The sequence below is a fragment of the Muntiacus reevesi genome, chromosome 3 (genome assembly GCF_963930625.1).
Source record: "Muntiacus reevesi chromosome 3, mMunRee1.1, whole genome shotgun sequence".
In the NCBI taxonomy this organism is placed as follows: domain Eukaryota; kingdom Metazoa; phylum Chordata; class Mammalia; order Artiodactyla; family Cervidae; genus Muntiacus; species Muntiacus reevesi.
Window position 1 is genome coordinate 73,029,919 of NC_089251.1, and position 16,973 is coordinate 73,046,891.

The 16,973-nt window shown below is 49.6% G+C and overlaps 1 protein-coding gene across 1 annotated transcript in view; it reads left to right on the forward strand.

Moving 5' to 3' along the window:
• The first annotated feature begins 343 nt into the window (after window positions 1-343).
• Window positions 344-16,973, forward strand: part of KCNK12 (potassium two pore domain channel subfamily K member 12) — a 52,716-nt gene continuing 36,086 nt past the window's right edge. Inside the window, exon 1 of the mRNA XM_065929316.1 lies at window positions 344-1,323. Coding sequence (XP_065785388.1) covers window positions 933-1,323 — 391 coding nt within the window. The 5' untranslated portion in view covers window positions 344-932. The remainder of the gene's footprint in view (window positions 1,324-16,973) is intronic.

Below are 16,973 nucleotides of genomic sequence, written 5' to 3' on the forward strand. Positions count from 1 at the left end.
CGGACTGGAGCCCGAGAACCGGGTGTTGGGGAACTAGCGTCTCTCGGCCTCCAGCACCTGAGACCGCAGGGCCACGTCAAGTTGAGCAAAGTTTGGCTGCCGCCTGGACATAAGGGAGGGATTCCGGGGCTGAAGCGCAGGGAGGGACTGGACGGTGTTCCCCGGCGGGGTGGTAGCTGCACCGCAGCCCGGACACCTGCTTCGGTGTCCCGCATTGGTGTCACCGGAACGACCGGGAAGGCGTCGCAGGAGCCCAGCTCCCCACCCCTTCTCTCCCGTCCTTACTCCCCACCCCCCAACACCCCGCCCCGGGCGCCGGTGACTCCGCCTCTCCCTGGCGGGCGGCTCTCCGGCTGGAGCTGGAAAGGGAGCGCTTCCCCGGACTCTGCTCGGTTCCAAGGCTCCGAAGCCGACGCCGCCAGCTCAAGCCCGGGGGCGGGAGCTGGACTGCCCACGGAGCCTGCGTCTGGGAGCCGCTTGGCAGGAACGCCTCATGGGACGCCCCCGGGGTCTCTCTCCGAGCCCTGCTGCCCTGTCCCAGCCCTAGGCGCCCGGGCTCTACAGCCCGCCCCGCCCGCAGTCCGCGGCCTGATTGGAGGGGAGTATGAGGCCCGGGGCCCCGCGGACTCCGGCCACAAGGCGGCAGGGGCCTACCTTGAGACCCCCGCGCCCAAGGGCGGTGGGTGAGGAGCCGCGGGAGCCGGCCAGGCGTCGGGGCGCGGAGAGGAGCGCCCCAGCTCTGGCGCCCGAAGGGCCGCGGGACCCGTGTGCGGCCTGAGCGCCGAGGAGGAGGCGAAGGCGCCCTGCCGTCCGGGCTGCTCCGCGGCGGCCCCAGTCCCCTGGTCACCATCCTCACGTTTCTGCTCCCGCGGGGGGGATGTCGCGGCCCGGGCCCCGAGCGCCGCCCCGGCCCCGGGGCTGAGCTCCGGACCATGTCCTCCCGCAGCCCCCGGCCCCCGCCCCGCCGCTGCCGCCGCCGCCTGCCGCGCCCCTCCTGCTGTTGCTGCTGCTGCCGCCGCTCACACCTCAACGAGGACACGGGCCGCTTCGTACTGCTGGCGGCGCTCATCGGCCTCTACCTGGTGGCGGGCGCCACCGTCTTCTCCGCACTCGAGAGTCCGGGCGAGGCGGAGGCACGGGCGCGCTGGGGCGCCACGCTGCGCAACTTCAGCGCGGCGCACGGCGTGGCCGAGCCGGAGCTGCGCGCCTTCCTCCGGCACTACGAGGCCGCGCTGGCAGCCGGCGTCCGAGCCGATGCGCTGCGCCCGCGCTGGGACTTCCCCGGCGCCTTCTACTTCGTGGGCACAGTGGTGTCGACCATAGGTGAGCTACGCGCCCGGCGCGCCACTTTCCTCTGCGCGTCTTTCACCTGCTGCCCTTTCCACTGCTCCGGGGCTCGAGCCGCGTCCCTCGGCTCCCTCTTCCCTTCTAATGCCCGAGTGCTTACTTTCATCGCGCCCTCTCCTCCCCGCCAGTCCTTCTCTTCCTGCTTCGTGTTCCTCTTTACTGGCTTTCGGCGCGGGAGGTGGCCTGAAAGGCCCATCACTGGCGCTTACCCAGCGGTGACTGCCCGGCCGAGAGGCCAAACGGGGAGAACCCTCACCCGGGTACTGGGCAGACCGGGGGCCGCCCGCGCTCCAGCGCTTGCCAACTCCGTGACCTAACCTCTTGTGTCTCAGTGTTCGCTTCTGAAAAGGACAGGGGAGAGTATGTATGGGGGGCCTGGGGCTTCCTTCTTATTTCTCACGGCCCCCGGTCCTCGGTTTCCTCATCCAGGTAATCTGGAAAGCCCTTTCTCTCTCCTAGCGTTTTTGTCTCTTTTCCCTCTCTTCTTCTTTCTTTTCCCATGCGTTTTCCCTGAGTCCTCTAGACCCTTTACCTTGGAAAAGGTGACCATTTTTCAGACTAATCCCCAGGTCTCCTTCCACCTTTTCCCTACTGTCTGTACCATCCCTTCCCAAAGCAAAAACCCATTAGACTTGGAGAATAGGACTTCAGCTGCTCTTATTCTGGTTTTCTGCCCTTACTACCCACCCTGCAATTTCCCTCCAATTTCTTGACCTCTTTTCTTTGTAACCTTGTTATCTTTTCCAATAAATATTGGCACCAAGGGGTAGCTTGTATGCAGGGGTTAGCTTCTCTATACAGTCCATCATCCCTTCCTCTTATTTGCAGTAAAAACAGCTCACGGTTTTGTAACAGTACAGGAAATGCTGTGTAAATGTTCCTTGTAGCCCTTCCCCCCACTTCTTTTACCCTCCTCTGAGCTTCTTCTATAGAGATTCAGGAGCCACCACTGCTCCCCAGTCCACCCTGTCTCTGTCTCTCTTCTTCTCTTACCCACTTTGTGCATCCCCCCATTTCCGGGTGTCATGTGCAACAGATCTCCTCCCATTACTGTATAGAGTGCAGAATAAATACAAGATTGTTACTTTGGCATGACTCTGTGTCTCATCCACTCCTCCTTTGAGTCCTAGGGTGAAAAAAAGCGTTTGGCTGCTCTTGCTTCCAGTCACCCCAAAGCACTATCTGCTGGTGGTAGGTTTGGCAGAGGGGACTGGAGTCACAGGACTGAAAGGTGAAGGATTTCTTGGCAACCTTCTCTGGGTGAATTCTGGCCTGGAGTGGTACACCAGCTTAGAGATGGGGTATGGACTAACTGCCCAGTGTAAGCCATTGCAGATGGCTGCTGGAAGGCAGAAAGACTGCATCCATGTGCAGAGCATGAGCAACTAGAGGTGGCTCTCTGAGCGTATATGTACAGTCTACGAAAGGACTTCTTTTCAATGAATTTTCATGTGTCATGTTTGATCTGATGACTTAAAATAGAAAAGGCAAATATGGCCCAAGTCCAAAGCACAAACAAATTGGATTAAAATACCCTGTAAAAGCTATATCATGTTGTTATGGTGATTGAAGATATAAAATGACCCCCTTAAAAAAATCCCCTTTTAAGAACTGCATCAAGTTGCTATAGCAACTAGTTTTTTTTAAGTGCTTTAAAAGTGCTAAAGATGCTTAGTCCTGATGACATCATGTGTTCATAGCTCATTATTGATTTATGTTCTTCCTCTTTTAAACACACCCATTTGCTTTCACCTAGAGGCACACCTGTGCACATATTGGACAGTCACAGCATTTCTGTCCCAGCGGTGTGCTCTGACTTTGGCTTCCTAATGAGACCCACTGGTTAAGGGAAAAGGTGACAGCAGTGTCCCCTTCCCCTACAGGCCATGAGTCCGTCTAGATGGGGCCTCATTCCAGTGACCTGTGGTCCCTGTGCCTTTCTGGTGAGCTCCCTTCTTTATTCTTCATTCACTGCCTTTATTCACTGCCCAGCCATGGCTTCTACAGCTTCTTTTCAGCTCTATGCACAAAATCAAGTCAACATGTTGGCAAATTGTTCCAAGCCTGAGCCTTTAATCTACTGGCAGGATTGGCTGTTTTTTAGTCAAGCAGAAAAAAACTATGTTCTCTTTCTTGATTTGTGTTTGGGAATGTAGGCAAGCCTTGTAGGAGGACTATGTTGAAGCTTGTGGCTATGTTACAAATGACCCAGCACTTTGTTTCCAAAATCTGCTGCAGGGAGACATTCATCTTGGATAAGAGCTGCATTTAGGGACCAGAATCAGCTGGTGGACAGCTCAGCATTCAACTAGCCCCTTTGCAGAGGTGCCAAGAGAGCCGCATAGGTAGCAGGGTCTCTGCCAGTGACCCATCTGCTGTCATGGTTTCAGGCAGTTAGATAAGTTCTGCTGAATCCTGAAGTAGCATGATTTTTATTTCAGTCTTCTTTTGCAAAAATGTACTTGGATGAAATTTAAGTAAAGACCTACATACGTCAGTTTCACTTCTGTTTATATAGTTCCTTTCCCTTAAATGCCCTGAGTCTTCAGAGACAATGATTATCACTACTGGTGCTTTTATGGATTCAGCAGCTCAGGGAGCCAAATCTGAGTCCAAAATGGGCTGTCAGGATTCGATATCTACCATGTCACCCAATGAAGAGGAAAATTAGCATGCACTCAGTTTTATTTGAATATCACAGTGTGTATGCTCCATGCAACAATGTGGACGTTTTCTTGTATTGTGTAGACCCAGCTAACAGATTTGTCTAGACCTTAGTGTAGAAAACTCTGCCATCATTTATCCCATACATATGGTATATTGTGATATAATGTGTATATCAGGCCCTGAGTGCTGAATTTTGAAAGGTTAAAGCTTATTCTACAAGGCAAGGGTTGAAGCATATTCCAACAAGGGCAGCTGAATTGCAGTGTTCACAGGCACTACATCTTGGCTAGCCTCACTAATGATGATTGGAACAAGGAGGAGTCCTTTGGTCCAGTCCCATGTGGCTCAGAGTGTTAAGGGATGTGTCTCGGGTCACAGTTAATTGTGTGTTCAGCTGGGGTCCAGAATCCAAGTTGTGCTGTGTTTATTCTGCCAGTTTCATTCATATAATTGGTGGGCACATTCTTGTTTGAGGCTGAAGTATTTAATGTGTGTGTGTGTCTGACACCGCAGCAGGGCTGAGCAGACAGACTGGTTTGTTGGTCAGGCCAACAATTAGGTCCAGAGAGAACTTGAAGGATCAAACACATCTTAGAGTTCAGACAGGCTAGAAAGAAGCATCTGGCAAGTCTTAGACAGCTGGAAAGACAAGAGCCAGTACCAAGAAGGTCAGAGACAGGAATGTTAGCAAGTAGGAGACATTTGGGTAAACTCTGGTCCAAGAACAGTAGCCACTTGCTCTCTGCCTTCTTTTGCACTAGTGTGTGTGTGTGTGTGTGTGTGTGTGTGTGTGTAGAGGAGGGAAAGAAGGGGCAGGAATGGGCCTCCAGTTAGAGGGAGAGATAGAAGAAAAATTCAGGTGTGGCTGTGTATACTCAGGTTAGATGAAACGTCCTGATGAGGTGGAATATTTGTCCTGACATTTGGCTTGAACAAGGCCCATATCTGGAGCTAGGTAATCTGCAATTGTGAGACACATATGTGTCCACACAACACAGACCCAGTGGGAAGATTTGCCAGTGATTGTTCAATGGTAGTTGAGGCTGAATAGAAATTCAGTCTGAATAGCTCAAGTAAAATAAAAATCCACTTTGTGGTCTAAATTATTCATATTGATTGCTTACACTGAACTGAAATCCTGGGCAATTATTTCTCCCATTTATGCTCTGTGACATATTCCCAAGGAGATGAAATCAAGTTTGTTTTAATGTAAATGCATCCAGTTATTCATTCCTCCATTTAACAAAATTCTAAGCAAGCAGAATTCACAACCATGCATGTATCGCCTTTGGCATGTTGTTATCTGCATCTCCCATGATGACTTGAACTCCTGAAGATAAAGACAATAACTGGTGTTCTTTTAGCACTAAACAGTATTCTTGGAGGTAGTCCCTAGGTGAATGATATTCAAACATACAAAGAGTATTAATCTGTCATTTCATATCTTAAAGGATGTTTTATTGGTTTACTTTGAAAAGATTAAAAGGAAACTCTCCACTGGGGTTTTAATTATGCAACTGCTGTCAGATTTACACATAGGGAAGAACATATTTAAAAGTCTCTCTCAAATGGCAGCTTGATATAAACAGAAATATTTTTGCTTCCTTTTATTAGGTTTTCTGGCAGTGTATTTTAGCTATAAAGCTAAAACCATGCCGCTCTAGCCGGGATGGTGTAGGTATAAGAGATGTCACTTTTGGCACTGCATAATTTAGCTTGCTACTTTCAGAATTAGGCATACTTAATTATTCAACTGCAAGATTAGTAACAAGTTCTAACTTTTTTCTTCCTTTTTAATATGGAGTTTTTAAAGTGTTTTTGTTTCAAAGGAAACTAAGACATTATAAGACCGAAATGTCACTACCACATTTACACTTGGTTTTCTTCTGACATGTATGTAATCCAGCTGGAGCTGGCTCTGATGCTAGGAGTAAAATATATTACCCAGAAGGAGAGGAGCACCTTTCTTTGCTTATTTCTCTCATCCGTTTTTTTTTTTTTTTTTAATTGGAAGATGATGCTGTGACAACTTTGAAGGACATTTGGGGGGGGGGGGGTGGAAATTCATCGTTAGATTTGGAACTCTGCATGGACAGCGAGGAAAATGCATTCTAATTCATTGCTCCTTCCTCAGCAACTAGCACTGGACCCAGCACATTGTAAATGGTCAATAATTATGATAACTCATAATACTCTGCCCTCATATAACTGTTTTCATTTTTGCAAGGTCCCTTGTAGTACTTTCTTTTGTAAGAAAATGAAAGGAAACTGATTGACAAGTGCTGAGCTGCTTTTGGTCTAACATTTTATAATGTCATCAGTGTTGTTTCCATCCTTCCACATGTGTTTCACACACTCATTTTATTTATTTATTTTTTAGCTACGTGTGTCTTTGTTGCTTCACGTGGACTTTCTCTAGTTGCAGCAAGTGGGGGCTACTCTTCGTTGTGGTTTGCTGGTTCCTCATTGTGGTGGCATCTCTCTTATTGTGGAGCGCAGGCTGTAGGTGCGTGGGCTTCAGTAGTTGCAGGCTGTGGGCTCTAGAGCACAGGCTCAGAAGTTGTGGTGCAGGGGCTTAGTTGCTCTGCAATATGTGGGATCTTCCCAGACCAGAGATCGAACCGGTATCCCTTGCATTGTAAGATGGATTCTTAACCACTGGACCACCAGGGAAGCACCACATACTAATTTTAATGAGTGCCTAATATTCTCTCTAAATGATGTGCTATAATTTACTACCCCCATTGCTGGGTGTCTGCGTGTGGTTCTCAGTGTGGGGAGCTATTTTGAGTAATATCACAGTGATTATCTTTATGCAGATGGCCTTTTCTTCATGCAATATCTCCTTGGGTTGAATTCCCAGCAGTGAAATTGATAGTCAGGAGACACTGCCATTCCTCATGGCTCTTGGGGCCGGTCCCTTTGGAGTGAAGGACTGTCTGATCTCTCCTGAGCTGAGCCTACAACCTCCAACCTCTACAGAGCCTAGAAGAGACTAGACAGTTACCCAGCGAATTGCTCCATGGAAACAGTCACAGGTCCACTTGGTTTTCTCCAGGATTGCACTCAGACCCTGGGACTGAGCTGACTCCTGACCAGGGCAGTGGCTTCAGCATCTTCAGCCTCCCTTGCTTTACTGAGGGCCACTTCCTTTGGGGAATTTGGGTGAGTGGAGAAGGGCAGGAAGGAAAACAGGAACAGCTTCCCAGCCATCAAAGACAGAGAGGGAATACCTGGAGCCTCTTCCTTCCTGTCCCCTGCGTTCCCAGGGATGTCTGCCACCACTTCTGGGCAAGCCAGCTGACGGAGAGGGTGCGTCCCTTTGATCCTGACTGTGCCCAAGGACCCCAGCCTGGACTGGCCCAGAACTGTGCCACATGGAGCAGATACCTATCTCTAGAATATTCCAGCTGGATAACACTGTAAAAATCCTCTAGAACTTTCCCCAAGCATTTATACCTTTTTGTCAATAAAAAAACAGCAAGCCACCTATTACAGAAAGAAGACAGTAGCTGAAGTCTTACAGTGTCTGGACACAACAGTATTATTTTCCCAGTAACAGATACTGCCGACCAAGAAGGCGGGGCAGCGCAGAGCCGTGCTTCTCCATCAAGACAGTATCCAAATTACTAGCTCTGATCATAGTGCGGGTGTCGGTTTCAGGAGGTCTGGGTGGACCCTGAGACTCTGCATTCCTCACTAGCTCCCAGAGATGCCCATATTCTTGGTTCCCAGAGTGCATTGGACACAGTGTGGGTATAAAGAAGCAGCAGTGAGTCAGGGACTGCAACCTAGACCTGCTCTGCCCCTCACTGGCTGCATGGCTGTGAGCAGGACCGGTCACCAGGCGGGGCCGCAGTGTCTTCATTCCTAAAAGTAGGGAGTGCCGGGGTCACCTGGGTCCCCTCCAGCTCTGATGCTCTCATATCTGGGAAGGTGGCTCGCTCACATCCTCTGGTACCCTCAGTGCAGACTAATCACACCAACTCTGCAGCCTGGGTCCCGGACCCAGTTCTACCACTTCCAAGCCATGCGCTCCTAGTGAGAGGGCATGCCTCTTCTCACCTCAGTTTCCTCCTCTGAAAAGTAAGGATAGCAATGCTCCCTGCCCATGGGCGCCCACAAGGGAAGAAGGAGCTAATCTGTGTGTGCAGTGCCTGGCAAGCCCTCAGAAAGCATCAGCCCCTTAGAACAGGGTGAGCCTCATGGGCGAGCCCTGCACTGCCCCCCTGCACAAAGGGAAGCTGAGCTCAGCCCTGACCCACCGTTCTGCGTCCAGCCCTCTGGGTCTTACCACCCCTGCCCTGTGGCATCTACCACCCTCTCATGGGCCGCTATCTCGGGGGCGCATTGCTGTCTGATACTGTTACATAACTGACCTGGGAGGGAGCTCTTTAAATGCATTTTCTTTGGGTCTTCAACTGGAATTTTTAATGCCTTGTGTGTGTGCTGTTTGATCTTTTTAAAGACGATTGGTGAATAACTGAACGAGCGACCGAGTGGTGGTTTAGACCGGTGTCCCCTGCTGTGTCTCTGGTCCTCACCCCTCGAGCAGAGCCCTGGAAAGCCACCCTCTATCCCCCGCCGCCCACCCTCTGGGTTTGGTGGGCCAGGGCCTCTTGGCAGAGCCTGGGGTTAGGCCTGGCTAAGCTGAGATGTGGAGCTGAGACCTGGCTAAGCTGAGACATGGAGCTGAGACCTGGCCTCCCCACGCTTCTCTGAGGCGGGTCTGGTGTTGGGACTGTGGGGAGAGGCAATTGTAGGATGGCATGATGGCATCACCCTGTTGTGGGGGGAGCGAGGCTGCTGCTACTCCTTTCATCCTGAGGCTCCTCAGCTCCCCCGATTGGTGGAGACAGCATCCCCAGGTCTAGGGCAGGAGAGGCAAGGCTGCAGAGCCTACCAGCACGTTCCCTCTCCAGACTCCACCCTGCCAGGAGTCAGGGCCTTTGTTCTGGGGAGCCAAAGGGTAACTGAAGCATCTCTGATCTCTGATTATCACCACGGTCCCCCCCATACACACGTGTTATGTTTGCCCGTTTACAGTGTTTTTACCTGTGTTTACTCAGGAATCTTTCCCCAAACCCCAGAACAACAAAGAGAATGCTGTATTCCCATTTCACAGACGATGAGACAGCTCAGAGAGGTTAAGCAACTTGCCTAGGGTTACACAGCAAAGAAATCAGTGGCAGGATAGAAGATTCAGGAGCCCTGACTGCACAACAACCTCTCTGTTGCCCTTGAGCCACACACAGCCACAGAGGGAGACGAGTCCCAGCCCAGTCTAGGGTCTGCTGGGTAGTGGGGGCAGAGGAGGTGAGTGTGAGGCTGTGTCAGCAAGGGCTCAGGCACAGTTTAGGGATTCGGATTTGATTCTGCCATGCTCCTTGTAGCCCCAGTGGCTACGCTGAGCTGAGAGCTGCGGGCTTTCCATCCCACACCACCATGCATCCTTTCTGAGGGAGGCCGCAGGCAGGCAAGAGAGTGTGGATGAGCATGGTACTCCGTGCAGAGCTCACTACAACTCCAGCAGCTGTGTTGATGGGAATGTTCGGGGCCCATTGCACCAAGCTCCTGCCCAGAGAAAGAATCTCATGACCGGAGGGCCCTCAGCCTTGTACTTAGGACAGCAGCAGTGGCCAAGGAGAGGTGGGAACAGAAAAGCAAATAACCCGGAGGTCTGCACTTTAGCACACCAGCCAGGAAAGTCTGGGGACATGGCCAGGTCAGGACTATCCAAGGGCATGTCTTAGAGGCAAACCTGCTCAGACATTGAGGGAATGCATGATACCAAGGACCCACCAGTGCACCCCCGACTCTAGCCACTCTCAACTTCTGGCCAGTCACCCCCCCTCCTGCACAGCCCCACCCCTGAACTCCAGGTGCGTTCAGGCTCCAGGCTGTTGCTCATACTGTTTTCTCCACCTGGATGGTCTTCTCTTTCTTTCCATCTTTTCACCAAATGAACTTGGTTTTCAAGTTGCAGCTCAGATGAGACCACGAGAGCGAGACCTTCTTGGAGCCCCTCTTACTGCCCCAAGACACGTGGTCTAACTATCTGTTTCTATGCCAGTTTCCCTGGCAATAATGCCAGCCTCTGTTCAGTGGGGTAAGGTATAGTAAAGTCTGGCACAGGACCCAGAACCCAGTAGGTGTCCTTTCTCCTTCCTCCGGGTCAGGAGCCCTATCTTAGAAGTGCTTGTCACTGCTAGTTAGTGACAGTAACAGCCATATGGCAGCAGCCATGCAAAGAATGACTACTATGAAGTGGGCCCTGTGTCTGGAGATGGAGATAATTAAAAAGCAAAGAGGTAGTTTCTGCAAATCATGGAGCAGAATGCTTGGCACAAAGGCGGCGATTAATCAACGTATGTTGAATGGATGGAATGAATAAATGAGCGTGAGTAACTGAAAACCTTGGACTGCTGGAAGTAATAAAAAGAAAGTGGAAAAAGCTGGGCGCAGGCTGCTCCAGGAACCTCGCAGCACCTGCCTTTCCCTTCATGCCTGGCGGAGCCAGAGGGACTGGCAGTGCACTGGCCACTGGTTTAACGATCTCTCAGTGGCTGGCGGGTGTGTAGCAGACAGCCAGCTCACTCTGCCTGGGGCTCCCCTGGCGGACAGTGCTGTCTCCGTGGCTCTCTGAGTCAGCCGGGTCCTTGTCCTACCCTGCCTGGGGCCCGGCAGAATTACTGGAGTGAAACCAAACCAGATGATTCTGAGCCTCAGCCCCAGTGCCCCAGGAGTGGTGGGAAAAGTTCAGTTCTGAACAATGAAGCCAGGCTTCTGGTCCCAGCTCTCCCACCAGCCCAGATGGCCCATCTGGCCCTGGCCGTCCTGCAGCTTCCGGCCACAAGGAAGCCCTGCTGAATTCTGCCTCTCAGTTCAATAGCTCTACCTTCTTCATCACTAGCCCATGGCGCACCCCTTAGAAGCCAGATGTTGGCTCATAAATTGAACAGAAGTTTTATAAGTAACTAAATGCAGTTCCACAAATCCAGAAAACCACCTCATCCACTCAGCCGAGCACCATCACAATGCCTCTAAAAATACTTGGGAAAGCTTTTATTGGAATGGGGTGTCCCAGCTTTCTGGAAAGTTACAGTTGAGATAAACATAAGCCTCAAATCGCACTCCGCGTGACTTCTCCCTAATCCTTTCCAAATGGCCACGATCTCACCCCCTTGCTGCCAAGTGTTCTGAATTCTGAACGCCTCGTGGTGAGCTGCTCACACCAGGACCTGCCAGAAAAGCTGCAGGGACAGCCCGGGCCAAGGAGGGAAAAGAAAAGACAAAACTGCCCATGCTGAGTGGAACTGCAGGGCCTGACCCTCCCAATACCCGGGAGCCTCTCTCTCCTGTTCTCTGCTCCATCTCCCCGTGCCTGGCACTGGGCTTGGCACATGGGAGGGAGGGGCTCCATGAATACTTGTGGAATGAACATAAATTTGAATAATTGGCCATTTCCAGGATTTTCAACTCTACTTAGACACCAGTCTAACAAAAAAGTAAAATATGAAAATCTCCACTTAATCAGATGATGATTCACTTTGTAAAAGAAAGCTTCAATTTGCAGAGGGATTCACTCTGGTGCTTCTGTAAGTAGCCAGGGACACCAGTGCATTTCAAGGGAGATGCAGCATGCAGCCAGTATGTCAGGAAGCCAGCAGCCACATCAAGTCCCCTTACTGCCATTGCTACACAGACCCCAGATCTCTGAGGCAGCCCTGTCCCTAAAGTCAACAGGTTCTGGTCAAATTCAGTTCAGAGGCGTGGATTTCAAGAGCTGATGTGAGTGGTGTGCCCTGTTCCGACTGGAGTTGCTCAGATCCGCTGGAGTGGTCCAACCAACAGAGCATATACCCAGCATGTGGAAAGTACATTATAAACTCATTGCTGTGCATTATTCAGCCAGGCAGGCTGGTCCTGTAGGTGCCTTCATGTTAAGAATGGATAAATTTGCATCACCAAGATGCAGATTTCAGTGTAGTATAGTGATTACGGGCAAGTGCTGGGGACCCTGGCCTGCCTTAGGATTCCAGCTCTGTAATTCACTAGTGGGGTTGCCAGGGAACATCTCCTGATCACTAACTTAAGAAGTCCAGCTCACTGCCTTCATCTCCACCCCGTCCAATCTCCCAGGCATGACCCATCCAAGACCCCAGCCTCACATTCCTTGACCATCTCATCTATAGAAGTGTTTTCCTCTATCCCCCTCCAGCAAGCCCTCTGTTCCATCCATGTCCAGTGAATCAACTGCACTGCCTTCAAAGCCATGACTAGTGAGCTGCACTGCCTTCAAAGCCCACCTTCTGGTCACCACCTCCCACCTTTCCAGGTCACATCCTCTGTTGCCCCAATATAGTATTCCTTGGACCCCAAACCTGCAGTCTCCTACTCTGATGTCTCCATCATTTTCTTTGGGCCCTAATTCCTTTCTTGACCCAGCTTAGATTCACTCTCTCTGCAAGGGCCCTTAGCTTCCTTGCCCCTCTCTCTCCCTGCATTGTGTCCCTATACCTACCCTGGTACCATCAAAATACCAGCTTTCCACCCATTCCTAACCTGTGCCCACGCTGCTCCATGTGACTAGAAAAAATCGTGCAAAGATGCTGACCAGTCCAACTTTAAATTAATGACCCTGGGGACCAGCCAGACACTCCATCCTGGCAGACCCTCCTCCTACCTTCCTACTGTGTCAGTTCACCGCTTATTCCTCTTCTTCCCAGGAGGCTGACTTCCTAGCCTCCCACACCCCTCACTCTCTGCTCACACTTCATTGAGAAAATAAAAGTAATCAGACAGAGACTCTTTCATCTTTACAACTCCAAATCCGTTCACCATGTGGAGCGGCCTCTCCTTTGAAACAGCAGATGGACTGCCCACTTTCAAATGCCTGCCTCACTGGGTCTCATCCTGTCCAGCTTTCTCAAAGACTTTGTTTTTGCCATTACACACACCATGCATTGTTGGTCTGTCCTCCAGTATGCAAATATGCTGTATTTTCTTCCTTCTTAACAGACCCCTCCCTTGACCCTTTGCATCATCCTCCAGTTACCTCTCCATTTCGCTGCTCCTTTTTACAAGAAAACATCTCAAAAGAGTAGTCAACATCTCTCTTCCTCCACTGAATCCACCCCAAACCAGAGTCCAGCCCCATATTTCCAGAGTCTACGCTTGTAAGATCCCCCATGACCTCCTTTCTATAATTCCAGTGATGCCTTCCCTATCTTCATCTTACTCAGCATCTCAGCAACATTTGACACCACCGGCCATCCCTCCTTGAAATCCTCTTTTCTCTTGGCTTGTGAGGCACCACGCACTCCTTGGTCCTCCTCACTGGCTGCCATCCAGTCTCCTTTGCTGAACCCTCTCCTCTGTGCTTTCTTATTGTTAGAGGGTCCCTTTCTCCCTGGATTCTCTTTCCAGATCTTGTCACTTGACCTGTAGGAGAGGAAAACTTTTTTCTTCTGTCCCGTTAGGTTCTAAACCTGGAGTACTACAAATTAAACTGATGAAAGAGATGGACATAAGAAAAGGTTTATTATGTATGCATATGGAGGCCTTTATAGAAAAGAATTGAAGACCCAAAGAAAGAGCAATTAAGCCTGGGGCTTCTATGCCATTTTAACAAAGCTGTAAGTTGTGGAGAAATAATACAGAACAGACAAGGATTTGGGCTTCTAGGAGCAATAGGTTGTAAGAAGGTAAACCTAAGGGGGAAACTTATCGACTGAGGAGACTGGCGGGCTACAGTTCATGGGGTCATAAAGAATAGGACATGACTGAGTGACTAATGCTTTCCAAAAAATTTTTTTTTCAATGGAAGGTAAGAGTTATTTTAGTAAGCTTTATTGTGCAGGTTCCATCTCTTCCAGTCTTGGGGTGAGAAGTGTCTCTGGTGATTAAAAGTTGTTTTTCTTTCCTGCTATAGTTGAGAGGAGGGGGGACACCTTCACAAAGGAAAATTTATACCTTACCTTTGGGCTTATAGAGGAAGGGTAGAGAGCTTTTCCTGCATCTGTTGTTTCTCTATTGCCTCTAGCTCAAAATAATCCTTATGCCAACGTTGAATATTTTGGGGTAACATTCTTTGAGCCCCTACAACACTGTTGGCTTTAAACCCCATCTATCTTCTGATGACTTCTAGATGAACAACCCCAATCTTCCACACTATGCTTCAAGACTGGAGGTCCAACAACCTAACTGGCATCTCTGCGTGGAGGCCTAGTATGTATCAAAACTTAAGAAGACCAAAGTAGAACCCTTGATTTCTGCTCTATTCCAGTCTTCTTCATCTCAACAATTGGTGCCATCATGAGGAGCTGTCCTGATTCCTTTCTCGCTAATCTTCCATATTCATCATCAGGTCGTGTCAGCTCAATCTGCAAAATACGCTCCAATTTTGTTGCAGGAGGGGGGACCCCTTCCAGAGCCCAAGAGTGGACTCTTGTTTAACACTTGGAAATGAATTGCCAGGGAGATACATGTGCTGATGAAGAAAGAGACTTTATTGGAAAGGGGCGCCTAGTTAGAGAGCAGCAAGGTAAGGAGCCCAGGAGAGCTGCTCTGCCATGTGGCCCGGAGTCTCGGGTTTTATGGTGATGGGGTTGGCTTCCGGGTTGTCTCAGGCCACTCATCTTGCCTGCGCCCATATTTGGTCTGACTCAGGGCCCTTCCTGGTGGCACATGCATCCCTCAACCAGGATGGATTCCAGTGTGAAGGATTCTGGGAAGTTGGCCTCCTCCTTCTTTTGGTCCCTCCCGAACTCTGGTTAGTTTTTGACAGCAACACCATGTTCCTTATTGGGACCTCCTCTTGTGAGACTACTTAGGCAAGTGGTTGTCACTGTGCCTGGTTGATGGTTTTGGTCAACAGTTCCCCACCTCCATCCCCTGTCTCCATGTCCATCACTACTGGGCTACTTTGATCACAATCATTGTATGTTGCTGGGACAACCAAATCAGTCTCCCAACGAATCCTCCAGCTTCCTCCTGCTTTTTGACCTGTTTTCCACACAGCAGCCAAAAAGATCTTTTTTTCTTTTTTGGCTTCATTGCAGTGTGCAGGCTTCTCCAGTTGTGGTGTGCTAAGATCCTCAGCATGTGGGGGATCTTAGTTCCCCAATCAGGGATTGAACCCATGTCCCTTGTGTTGGAAGGCTGATTCTTCACCCCTGGACCATCAGGGAAGTCCACAAAGAGATCTTTAAAAGTATGAATCAGTCAAGTCCTTCCCTTATTTGAAACCTGCCAATGACTTCCCATTGCAGGAAATCTGTCTCTTCATCATGACCCACAAGGCCCTGAGTGACCTGGCCCTGCCTCCTCTGGGCCTCACTGGGACTGCTCTCCCCTTTGCTCAGCTCACTATGGCCAAACTAGACTTATTAGACCTCACTGCATTTGCATTTGCAGTTTCTGCTGCTTGGAGCCCTGTTCCCTAGATGTCCCCTCGGCATAGCTGACTTTTCAACGACATTGATACCTCGACGTCTAAAATGAAAATGGCACCCCTGAGGAGCCTTGTCTAACCACCTGACTACAATAATGTTGCCCACTTACCCCCAGCTGCTGTTCATCACACTGCTGTCTTTTTAGAGTATGTACCACTTTCCTAAGTCATCCACTTCCTGTATTTACTTGTTTATTGCATGGCCTCTAGCCACTCCCTGCTGTATGAGAACAAAGGTCTTGTCTCATCTACTGTTATATTCTCAGCGCACAGCACAGCACCTGGTGTTTGTTAAACAAATGAACAAACTTCTAAAGCGTCTGTTTTAGCATCTACGAAAGGGGAATAAAACAGTGTCTGTCTCACACGGTTGTTGGGAGACTTATATGAAACCATGAAGATAGGTGCTTCATCCAGCCATGGCATTTAACAAACACTTTAATATGAGTTAGTGTTTTTCTTGGTGATTTGGCTGATATCACACAGTGAGTGGCAAAGCTGAACCCCAGATCCTTTGCTCATTTCGGTATGTCTAATGCCACCTTTCAGGGTAGACCTGGGGGAGCAGTGTGCGGGAGGTCAGGACCGGCCTGCCTTAGGCATGTTGAGGATCAGCAACTGGTAAAACTGCTCAGTAGGTTTAGGTCTTATCAGAGGTCATATTGAAAGCTGGGCAGAAATGCCTTAGATTTGGCGTGAGGAGCATTAAGAGGCCAATACACATTCTTGAGCAGGAGTATAATGTGATGATGAGTGTTTGAGAAGAACATTCTGGCTGATTAGTCACTATATAGTTATGCCATTAAATCAGGCAATCTTGTTAGTCTAAATTGTCGGTCTCTAAACGGCCTGGAAACAACCAGATAATTGTGAAGTCCCTTGTTTTGGGTGTTCACTTTGAGCATTTAAATCAGCCCACTACCAGCTGTCCCATTCAGTTTATGGGGAGCTTATGTGTCTCTAAGGTGGCAAATCCTTGATTTTGTAATATTCATTTCTGAACTGCTATGTGATTCCAAACTCATTCAGAGGGATTGCCAATGTGTATTATTTCTTCATGAGCTCTAAGTGGCTCATGATATATGATAGCTCTTGTTTTACAGCCACTGGTGTATGCACTGTGGACAGAGAGCAGAATTTGGCACATCCGACTTAGCAGCTGTGCACAAATCTTTCTCACAATGACATCTCTCTTGTGTGGTCGTGTGAAGGACCCACATAATTGGCCACATAATAGGTCAGTAAGTGTTGTTCATCTGTTAATGTGGCAGACCAGGATGCTAAATACTTGTGTGCAGAGTGATTTGAATGGAGGGGGACAGCGATAAGGGCTGAGGATCCTGTGGCCTTTGGAAAGGAGAAGAGGAAGCGTGAGAGATATGAGAGATGGTCTCAGGAGCCAAATGGCAGGGTCTAGTAACTGGCATTCAACATGACTCAATATGACCCCTACTAATCTTGGTTCTCATCCTCAGTTCTTCCTTAATTTCTTGACATCAAAGTC